Source organism: Marmota monax, unplaced genomic scaffold, assembly GCF_021218885.2.
Source record: "Marmota monax isolate L192 unplaced genomic scaffold, Marmota_monax_Labrador192_F-V1.1 WCK01_AAM20220418_F8-fsc00057, whole genome shotgun sequence".
Lineage (NCBI taxonomy): Eukaryota > Metazoa > Chordata > Mammalia > Rodentia > Sciuridae > Marmota > Marmota monax.
The window spans coordinates 3,018,998-3,031,239 of NW_026693933.1; the positions used below are offsets into that span (position 1 = coordinate 3,018,998).

The 12,242-nt window shown below is 39.8% G+C and overlaps 1 protein-coding gene across 1 annotated transcript in view; it reads left to right on the plus strand.

The window, feature by feature from the left end:
- Positions 1–228: 228 nt before the first annotated feature.
- Lrrc72 (leucine rich repeat containing 72) overlaps positions 229–12,242 on the plus strand; it is a 61,891-nt gene continuing 49,877 nt past the window's right edge. The window contains exons 1-2 of the mRNA XM_046463562.1: positions 229–297; positions 10,791–10,864. Coding sequence (XP_046319518.1) covers positions 229–297; positions 10,791–10,864 — 143 coding nt within the window. The remainder of the gene's footprint in view (positions 298–10,790; positions 10,865–12,242) is intronic.

Consider the following 12,242-nt stretch of genomic DNA (forward strand, 5'->3'; position numbering starts at 1 on the left):
CATCCTAGCACAGAGGTGTGCTGTGGTATCACACACATAAACGTCACTTCACACATAAACGTCACAAAAGTCAGGGTTCGGCTTCACATCTTCTCTCCTTGGTATTGGCTTTAGGTAGACAGGAATGCATAAACTCTTGGTGACAGAACAATGAACCGCAGGGCCAGCCATGTGGACTACTGGTGCCACTGATCGCTCATTTTCCTGATGACCTGAGACCTAAACACCATGTCCCGCGCCTTCCAGTGCTCCAACAAATCTCCGGTCCCCGAAACTGCGCTACAGAAGAGTCTTCGGGTAAGCAGCGCCTCCCTTCCGAGAAAGACTCCCAGGACAGCTAGGGGCTGCTCCTGGGGTTCAGGTAGAAGGGGGTCCAGCAATTGTAAACGCCACCAAGTCCCTCTACCTGGACTAGAGGTCGAAAATGTCCTGGGTAGAGTTTGGGATCTACCAGAGATCCATACTAAAAGACATTGACGTCCCCCCCCCCCCCCCCCCCCCACCCCCCCCCCGCTCAATATCTACTGTGTATTTAATTAGGGTGATTTGGAGACTTTCAGGCCAGGAATTTTGAACTCTTAAATCTCACATATATTTGTATGTGTGTGGTCCCTGATAATGTTGTTTCCCTGAAGTACAAATAAACAATTGAAGAGGACAAATTCTTTGAGGGACAGAACAAGCAAAGTTGAGAGCAATTAAGATGATGGCTTAAGGAATATCTAGGGGCAGGGTGGGGTTGGGGAGATCTCAGTATCGGGCAACACAGGGGCTAACAAGGCTTCCTAAAGTTCTCAGACCTGAGAGGCTAGGAGCTACTATGGTTCATGAAGAATGAGAGTTCTGGAACTTATTGAAAGCCACTCATGCCGAGTGCTAACTGGTGGGGTGTGTTGCATGTAGGTGTAGGAATTAATCTTTTAAAAGGATAGTTTCTTCTATAGACTTCAATACAGACTATTCTAGGGTTGAATAATTCTACAGTTTTAAAACCTTTTTCTGTTGACTCTAGATTCTAAGGCATTGGGCAATGGAGGAAGTTGTTTTCTCCCTATGCCAGAATTGTCCTCATCCCAGTTCTGTGTTGGATTGTTTTTATTTTCTTGTGGTGTTAACCAATTACTTTGAAATCTGATATCCCCCCTCACCAGGATACTGAAATTGGCCTCCAAATTCAATACTTTTTCTGAGTGACATCCTCTCTCGCAGACTTAAGTTCTATCTTCTTGAAATCCTGCCTCAGGGGTCCCACTGCCCCAAGGTCCCACCCTTAACTTTACAATCACCTCTCCTCTATCTCCACACCCAGCTTGTTTCCTTCCTCCTCTCCCTATAAGTAGACACTTCACCATGATTGCACTTGGGTCCCATTGTCTCCTTTGGACTGACAGGACTCACCAGAGCTTCAAATCCACCTTGATGTCTCTGAGATCTGTTTTCACCCTTGCAGCTTTCTGGTGGAGGCCTTGACTTCTATGTTCCATCAGGGCCTCCGTCTCAGCATTTCTCAGCCAGCTCTATCTTCCCTGCCAGCCTAGTCACCTTTCTCATCATCAAGTCATCACATCATGATCATCACCAGTGACTTCTCTTGCCCTTGCAGAACCTCCATTTGCCTGCTAGTTCCCACCAATGCCCTCTCTATTTACACCATATTGTATTTATTCTCTACTTATTTTCACTTGCCATCACCCTGGGGCAGGCTCATTAGATATGATCTGGACTTTCTAGAGGTGGCCTTGCTTGCTGTCTGCAGCTATCTCTGCACCCCAGGCCATCATATACCTTGTTGTGAAAGGCACTTTCCTGAAGCCTAGCCTGCAACGTCTTCTCTCATGTTCAGAAATCCTGCAATATATCCCTATTGTTCCAGAATTGAGTCAATGCTGAATTACCCAATACTTAATTAAGTCCATGCTTTTAGAGTATCAACAAAACCAGGGCACCAAGAGAGAAAGAGGACAAATGCTTTTGAAATAGCTTCACATTGGATACTGTTTAAAAGCATTGATGTGGTTGTCATGGGAAAAAGCAGAACTTTCTTAGATTTTACTATGTAGCTAATCCAAGTGCATGGGAATGTGTGTGTGTGTGTGTGTGTGTATGTGTGTTTGTATTTCATATATGTGTATAGATCACATAAAACTAAGTTAATTTTAAATTATAGTTTATGACATAACTTTCCTATGTTCATATATGAATACACCACCAGTGAAACTTCCACATCATGTACAATCACAAGAATGGGATCCTAATTAGAATAAGTTATACTCCATGTATGTATAATATGGCAAAATACTGTCATGTATATCTAAAAAGAAACAAAGAAATTATAAGTTTTCTTAAAATATGTAGACTTCAGTGAGAGTTCTCCAAGCCTGTAAAAGTATTATTTGGGCACTGATTAAGCACACATATCCAAGCCTAAATTTCAACATTAGCTCCAATAATATAATGCAAGCCCACCTTTCTTAATTTATTTCACTGTTGCTTTCCACTTGCCTTTTCAGCCAGAGGCCACACAGCCCCACACACCTCATAATTTCTTTCTTTTGTGTTCTTACTCTCTTCTTCCACCAACATCCTGTTTCTTTTCTTCTCACCCTTTACGGACCTGCCTGTTGATCCTGCCCTGAAATCTTCTCATAGTGCCCAGACTGACAGGAATTTCTTCTTCTTCTGAATTTGCCAGAGCATGTTTTCCTTTTCTTACAGCCCTTTACATTTGCAACCTTCTTTTGTAGCATTCTATGTTTTTTACCTCCCCTACTAACAGATTTGTTCATAAAGAACAGGCATCTTACCTAATTTATTCCCACATTTACCAGCTAGTCACAGACTAAACTAGTCACAACCTGGATTAAGTGCTCAGTAGTTTGACTGAATAAATGGCTGAGTGAATAGGTTTGGACGTACTATTTAAAATATGTTCATCTTAAAGAATGCTTGTGGTATGCAGTCACTGTAGAAAACAGTATGGAAATTCCTCAAAAAATTATACATAGAATTCCAAATGATCCAGCAATTCCATTACTGTTTATTTACTCAAATAAGTGAAAGACTCACAAAGATCTCTGAACATCCGTGTTCACAATAGTATTATTTGCAACAGCCAAATGGTAGATCAAGATCAACCCAAGTGTTCTTTGACACATTAATGGGTAAAGAAAATGTGGTAGATAGATAAAAATGAAAAAAGTTCTAACACATGCTACAACATGAAAGAATCTTGAAGATAATGCTAAGTGAAATAAACCAGTTGCACCCGGACAATTCCACTTGTGGGAGTCCCTAGTCAAACTCAGAGACAGAAGATAGAACAGTAGGCACCAGGGGCTGGAGGGAGGAGTGAAGGGAGAGTAGGTAGCCTCTGGGTGCTGAGCCTGCTATAGAAGATGAAAAGTTGTGATATGGAAGGCAGTGATGGTCGCTCAGCAAGGCAAATGTGCAGCATGGGAATACACTTGATGCCACAGAACCACAAACTTTAAAATGGTAAATCCCTTGGTGGGTGCATTTTACCATTGTTTTTAAAATTAGGAAAAGGGTGCTCGTTGCGTGCCTTGAGATGAAAACATGCAACCGAGTAGCTGTGTGTGGGTGGAGACTAGAACTGATTCTCTACAGTTTGGCTGAAACCTGAACTTCTTGGTACAATTTCAGGTTTCTTGGAACTTTAACATTCATACTTTGTACTAGATCCACACAAAATTGTTGGCTGGAAAGAAGCATGCCAGGATTCAAAGTTGAGTGAATAATTAATTATACCAGTGATTTACATATACTGCTGGTATTTTCCATTTCCCCTTTTGTCTCCTTGTTTTCTGAATCTGATTTAAATCCTTTTAAATACTTATTATATAGCTAAATTTGTCAAAATATGTATTATTTTCTGATGATCAAATTAATATGTGCTTATCACAATAGTCAAACATTTAAAAATGAATTACCTAGAGGCATGATGGCATGTGTCTATAGTCCTGGCTACCTGGGAAACTGAGGTCGGAGGACTGCATTTCAAAAAAAAAAAAAAAAAAAAGAGAGAGAAAATAAAATGAAATTTCCTCATATTTTCAAGTGATTATTTTTGCTAACAATTTGGAATGTGTGCATTTTGTGTGTACATAAGTATTATTTTGAACAAAAATATTGCTGTACTTACACAAATTATAATGACAATTACTTCTTAAAAATGTTTTGGATATCTTTCTGTGTCTTGATATCTATCTTGTGTTAGGGTTCTCCAGAGAAACAGAACCAATAAGATAAACAAATACGTAGAATGATTTAGGACAAGGGATTAGATAACTAGATTGTGAAGTCAGAAGTTCTGCAGTCTGTCCTGAAGCACAAGACGTGAAATAAAAAAAAAAAAAATCAATAAATGGGATGGTGTATCAGACTAAAAAACTTCACAGCAAAAGAAATAATCAAGAGCATGAAGAGAGGGCCTACAGAATGGGAGAAAATCTTTGCCACCACACTTCAGATAAGGCATTAATTTCCAGAATATACAAAGAACTCAAAACCTTAACTCCAAAAATAAACACAAAAAACAAATAATCCAATCAATAAATGGGCTAAGAAACTAAACACTTCTCAAAAGAAGAAATATGAACAGTCAAAAATACATGAAAAAAATGTTAAACATCTCTAGCAATTAAAGAAATACAAATTACAACTACTCTAAAATTTCACCTCACATCAGTCAGAATGGCAACTATCAAAAATACAGAAACAATAAATGTTGGCAAAGAAGTGGGGAAAAGAGTACACTCACCCATTGTTAGTGAGACTGCAAATTGGTGTAACCATTATGAAAAGCAGTACGGAGATTCCTCTAAAATCTAGGAATGGAACCACAATTTGACTTAGTTATACCACTTTTCAGCATATATCCAAAGGAGTTAAAATCAGCATACTACAGTGATGCAGCTACATCAATGTTTATTTCCTCTCAATTCACAATAGCTAAACTATGGAGCCAACCTAGGTACCCTTCAACAGATGAATGGATAAAGAAAATGTGGTATACATGTACACAATGAAATATTACTCAGCCAAATGGTTGAATCTGGAGACTCTCATGCTAAGTGAAATAAACCAATCCCCAAAACCAAAAGTTGAATGTTCTCTCTGATATGTGGATGCTAACACACAATAAGGGAGGGGGAAAGAATAGATATTCGGTACATTAGACAAGAGGAAGAAGGGAAGGGAGAGGGAGGGATAGGTATAGGAAAGACAGTAGAATGAATCTGACATAACTTTCATATGTACATATACGAATGATACCACAGTGAATCTCCACATCTTGTACATCCAACAAAACTGGGATCCTAATTTTAATAAGATATACTCCATGTTCATATAAATATGTCAAACTTGACTCTACTATCATGTATAACTAAAAAGAACAAATTAAAACAAAAAGTCTGATAGTCTTATGTACACAAGCTGGAGGCCTAGAAAAGCCAGTGGTGTGATTCCAGTCTAAGACCAAAGGCTTGAAACCAGGAAGTTCTGATGTCTACCCACAGAATAAAATGGATGCCCTTGGTTGGGCATCCAGAAGAGAAATTGAGTTCATCCTTTCTCTGATTTTCTCTGTTTTGGTTCTCAAAGGTTTGGATGATGCCCTTACCCCACCCCCTGTGCCATGTTATTGAGAGTGAACTACTTTACTCAGCCTACCCATGCAAATGTCAATCCCTTCTATGTCAATATCTTCTGGAAATATACACTCAAACATGTCCAGAAATGATGTTTTGCTAAGCATCTGGGCATCCTTTAGTTCAGTCAAGTTGACACATAAAATTAGCCATCACACCGTTTCTATAGTTTTTAAACTTCTGCATGCACAGTACTCCTTTGTGAGGTCACACTTTAATCTGTATTCCAGTTATTGAGACTATTTCACAAACACAGACAAGGTAGACAGAGATGAACAATAATATTCACATTTTGGTGTATATACGCTGAGTATTTCTGAGTAACAGATATGGGCTGACTGATGAAATTAAAAGTACATTTATAAATTTAACAGTTAACTGCAAATTTTAAACTCTACTTTTACCAGCCTTTGTCACACAAACACTTTGGAAAATTGTGATTAGCAATTCACAGTAGAGACTGGGAATTTAGGTGTTTAAAATCCCCAGATGAGAATAAGCCTGATCCAGTGAGTTTTTCCAAGATTCAGGTTATGTCACAGGATAACAAAATACCCTGATAGGAATACTTAGGTGTGGTGAGCCGCTTCTGCCGTTTCTGCAGATTATGGTCGCCATTACAAGATGGCGCTGGCTCCGCTGTGGTCTGTGACAAACAATTTCTTATCTGGGAAAGTTGGCACATGATTTTTCACCACCCTGTGAGAAAGTTCCACGCGGCAGCTTTGCATTGGGGCTTGGGATGCTTTATTAAGGCTGGGAGGGGCACCCGAGAGGAAGAAGAAGAAATATCCAGGGACCTGAATAAAACTGTTGAGAGAAGATTCTCGAGTTGCGTCTTCCTTGCGGGCAAGGGGTCGCGACAAGTGGTGCCGAAACCCGGGAACCAGAACTTTCAACAGTCAGGGGTGATGCACCGGTTAGTCCCAGGTAAGTGGGATCCGCGACCAAAGCGGGGTTAATCCCAATAAGTGGGATCCGCAATCAAAGCGGGGTTAGTCCCTAGTAAGTGGGATCAGCGACCAAAGCGGGACAGCTCCTCTGTAATGAAAGAGAGAGCCTTATATTTTATTGCAGCTGCACTGTGTACTTTCGCTCCTACTTTCGCTTTCTTTTTTTTGTGCTTCCTTTGTTGTTGTGTCATGGGTGCCGCATCTTCAAGTCCGCTTCTCCTGGCCCTAGATGGCCTGTTACGTTCCAAGGGACTGGAAGTGAAACATAGTACTTTACAGAGATTTTTACAGAAGATAGATATCGCTGCACCGTGGTTTGCATTTTCGGGCAGCCTTACTGTGCCTAGTTGGGATAAATTAGGCAAAGATCTTGACTTTGCTTCTGAGCAGGGCATATTAGAGGGTGGGGTGATACCCCTTTGGAAAATGGTCCATGGTTGCCTTACAGATGGTAAATGCCAGGAAGCTGTGAGTGAGGGTCAAGCTATTCTTGAGCAATTGCATGAGGAAAAATCTGAAGGATCATGTAGTGGAGTGGCAGAGAGTATTAAAAGTAACAGTAGTGAGAAGGCAAAAGAGCCTGAAGATAAAAATAGGAGAAGGCTCTACCCAGACTTGACCGAATTAAAAACGCCTGAGAACACAAGCGACTCAGAGAGTTCTGAGGACCTTGATATATTGTTACAACAACTACATAAGATAAAAATGAAAAAGAAGAAAAAGGAGACACAGGGCACGCAGGCCTACTGTAAGAAGGGGAAGGGAGTTAACATCGGTCAACAAAACTCTGAGGAGGAGGAGGTAGAATATCTAGAAGAAGATATGGTGCCGATTGCCCCACCTCCGTATGTGGGGGGAGCCAAGGTTCCGGGAGATCTTTTCATGCACAAGTTTGGAGGACAGTTAATACAGATATGGGACTTGCATACCCTGTATTTCAGGACAATAACAGGGGAAGATATCATGAGCCTTTAGACTTTAAGCTAATTAAAACCTTGGCAGAATCTGTCCGCACTTATGGCATAGATGCCGCTTTCACTCTCACTCAGGTGGAGGGACTTACTAGATTTTGCATGACTCCCTCAGATTGGGCTAGTCTAGTCCGCGCTTGTGTTTCCCCAGGGAAATATTAGGAGTCCAAAGTTGGCTGTTTAATGTTTCTGGCAGTACCCAAGACTCGGAGTGAGGTAGGAGGCTTAAAATTTCTGCAAATAATTCACAATTATCTAATGCTACATTACCCTCCGCAGCAGTCCGTCTCCAATCTCCGTTCCTGTTTCTTTTGGCTAATGTTACATTACAGGGGATGCTTAATTGTTCTAATATTACCTGTTATTTGTCTGAGTGTTGGAATGGCTCCTGGACTACGGCAATGGTTATGAAAATTCCAACTTTTGTCCCGATCCCGGTTACTGCAGATCCAGAGTCATTTCCTATTGTTGAACTGATTAGAGCCCGTAGAGATTTTGGAATTACGGCAGCTATAGTGACAGCTGTGGCGGTATCTGCTGCTGCAGCAGTTATAGCTGGAGTAGCCATGGCCAGCCAGGTACAAACTGCTGCCACTATTAATCAGGTTATTCAACAAACATCCACCATACTTGAATCTCAAAGTAAAATTAATCAACACATTTTATCTGGGATTTTGGCTGCTAATCAAAGGATAGATCTGCTTCAAGCTCAAGTTGAGGAATTGTCTGACCTAGTACATTTGGGTTGTGTTGATCAACGTGCACATTTATGTATAACCTCTGTCAGATTTAATGATTCCAGAAATGCCTCCCGCATCATCGGAGAGTATCTATCCGGAACCTGGTCCATGGAAGCAGAAAACTTGATCCAGTCTCAACTAACTCAGATTGCTGTTTTGAATAGTACCCGTGTCGAACCAGTGACTTTGGGTCAATTCACCGATTGGATATCTTCTGCTTTTTCCTTCTTCAAAGAGTGGGTGGGAGTAGGCATTTTTGGTGCAATGTGTTGCTTCAGTGTTGTGCTCTGTTTGTGGCTTCTCTGTCGCCTTAAGACTCGCCATGCACAAGAAAAGGCTATGATCATACAAGCTCTTGCAGCTTTAGAAAATGGCAACTCGCCTCAAGTCTGGCTTGCGCATCTTAAGCAGTAAACCTTTGTCACGGTCGTTACACCCCAAGTTATTATAACATTGCACTGGGATCGATATGACTTTCCTTGTTATTCTCTTAGTGTTGGAAAGCCCTTGCACTCTGCCGGTCTTACTGCCATTGCACGCAGATGGGTTTCCACACTAGTACTTTTCCATCGCCTTAAAGTTCGTGCCTTTCTTTCAGGGTGCTGTCAACTTGTTTGTCGTTATAAACAGCCACAGTTCAGCCTCAGCTATCCCCCTTCGTCCACCATCGTCACGATACAGGATGTGAGGCAAGGCACTGCACTTGAGTGATCCTTGAAGAGGACCTCAAGGAGAGCATGTCCTATTGCATGCGGGTTAGACGCGTTCACGCCCCGCCCCACGAAAAAAGGCGTCGGCTGATATGGCCTCAGATCTGGGGAAGGGCCCTCCTTGGGACTGAGCCATACTATGCAGCCACTTCTGCACAGTGGGATAGGACCTCTACTCTCGCCTGTATTGTTTTAATAAAATAGAAAAGGGGGAACTGTGGTGAGCCGCTTCTGCCGTTTCTGCAGATTATGGTCGCCATTACAAGATGGCGCTGGCTCCGCTGTGGTCTGTGACAAACAATTTCTTATCTGGGAAAGTTGGCACATGATTTTTCACCACCCTGTGAGAAAGTTCCACGCGGCAGCTTGGGGCTTGGGATGCTTTATTAAGGCTGGGAGGGGCACCCGAGAGGAAGAAGAAGAAATATCCAGGGACCTGAATAAAACTGTTGAGAGAAGATTCTCGAGTTGCGTCTTCCTTGCGGGCAAGGGGTCGCGACACTTAGGCCTGAACCTGTACATTCCACAAACTCCTAGATTCAGCTTGTTTAACAAGGAATCAAAGTAAGATTGAAAATATACTTATGCAGCTGCCTTCCATCTCCAGTAGACCCACCTTCCTTACTTCTTTAAATATTTATTCACCCCACTAAATTTAACTGTTTTTCTAAAGTTCTCTACTAAAGAGCAAAACCATTCTCAGAGTTTTATAAATCACTTGCTGACATTACAACCCTACCACCCACAACAAATCCTAGCTGAAATTTGGTGATTGTTTTGATTCTGATGTTTGATTCTGATATGTTCATTGTTTGTTATGTTCCAGAACCACAAAAATAATTCCTTTACCTTTCCTTGTGTCTTGTTAACTTTACTCTTCCATGGAAAATTGTAGATGGGCTCTAATTTTTCCATATCATTTTAGGTAATGTGGCCTACAAATGTCCTTTCCTAATTTAGCAAAATGTTCCTTTTATAATTTCTAAATATAATTTTATAATTTCTTTTATAATTTAGCAAATATTCTTCTTCTTCCTAAAAAGAAGAAGCAAAGCCCTTTTATAACTGTTGCTGGATTTGTATTTTCAAAACAAAACCTAGGGAATAAAAATTGCTTCTTCACCAAAAACTCCCACAGTATGAGTGTGTTCGTGACTCATGAAAAATGAAGACGCTGTTGCTTACCAACCAAGGGGAAATATATTTATTCATTTGTTCAAAGAATCATGACATCTGTTCACTCGTTTATTCATTTGTTTGACACTTGCTGTGAACTTCCTGGGTGCCAAGTATAATGTGATAGACAATAAAGAAGAATCTTCAATAGTGTTATACATTATATCCTGCACCCTCTGCCTCCAACCCAATACTATGTCCTCCATAAGTATGGGAAACCTATCTAATACAAATACTTTATGTTTAAAGGAGCATTTTAGAATAATTATTTAAAGGCCAAATTATCCTGCCTCAGACAGAATCAAAAAGTTGTTTGGGGTATATATGTATACATGCACATTTTTTTTCTGATTAAAAATTATTTGCACATCTGTGCCCAGAACTTAAAATAATGAAACTCAACCACAAAAATGAGTAAATAATATATAATTGCAGTGTTGGAGTTTATCGGTTTATGGATGCTCACCTTCCTTTTGATCTTCTTATAGACGTATTGTTATTGACTGCAAATGTCTCGGTACTTTTGCCCACTGGAATGTGGCTTGACAGATTAATTATATGTTATTAGGTAGTTGAAGATCAACTAAAGATGTGTGGCTACAAGAGAGATGTTGATGTCTTTGAGCTGTTCCTTTCTCAAAAGTAAGTGTATTTGATATTAAAAATAAAATAAAATAAAAAACAAGAGTATTATGTTATAATCTTTCATACGTTCAGTTCCCCTACCTCATGGACTGGGTAGGCAACCACATCCTAATTATTTTACCCCTGGTTGGGGCTCACCAATTCCATTGGAGAAGCAAGATACTAAGAGAGATCAAAACAAAGAATATTGAGCCAGGCCCAGTTTGAATTCCAGCTCTATCCTTCCAGCTGGGTAATCTTAGGATATTATGTAAACTCCCTGTTACGCTTGTCAGATTTAGCAAATAAAAAATATAGACTATTTAATTAAATTTGAATTTTAGAGAAATAATGATACAATTTTTAAAATATATTTCATACAGTTTTGAAACTTTTTTTTGTTTCTCTGAAATTCAAATGTAATTGGATAGCCTATGTTTTATCTAGCAACCTTATTTTCTGTGAGTACTAATACTCCTTAGTCGTGGGGTTGTTGTGAAGATTAGGTGAATTAGTAGAAGTTAGAAGAAGATCTGGTATCCAGGTCCTCAATTATCATTAGTCCAGTTAATATTGTTATTATCATCATCATCATTAGAAATAACAGCCCATTACACTCCTATATTATAATAAAACTTATTAAATAGTATAACTCTTAACAACCTTAATAATTTTGCTACTAAATAAGAAAATCCCTTCCTTATATCAACAACCCACTTTAATTCCACATAAATTCTCTCCAAGGTGGTAGATGACAAAGTAGGGTTTTCTGTAGGGCAGTCACAGTACCTCAGAACCTAGGTATGAGAAGAGGAAGTTATGGATAGGATTGTAGTGTGACACTATCATTTTTAGGCCAATAAGTGAAATCCTGTACAGGCATAGCTTTTATATAATAGAATGACCCTTCGCTGGTTTGAATATGACCCCCAAAGTTCAGATGTTGGAAACGTAATCCTTGATGAATCACCATTAAGAAGTAAGACCATTAAGAATTGATTAGGTCACAAAGGCTCTGCTTTCATGCATAGATTAATGTCATTATCACCACACTGGATTAGTTATCTCGGGAGTAAGTTCCTAAAGAAAAAATGTACTTGGTCTTCTCCCATTCCCCCCACACCATGTGAGCCATTCCACCATGTTACGATTCAACAAGAGTCTTTGAAAATATAGGGACATTAACCTTGAACTTCCCAGTGTCCAGAATTGTAATAAATAAATTTCTGTTCTTTGTAAATTATCTATTATCAGGTATTCTGTTATAATAGCACAAACTAAACTTTAGATACATACTATTTTACTCTTCATTCCTCCCTCTTCCCCCAGTAGTGAGGATTGAACCCAGAGGTACTCTATCATTGAACTATACCCCTCTGCCCTTTTTTATTTTATT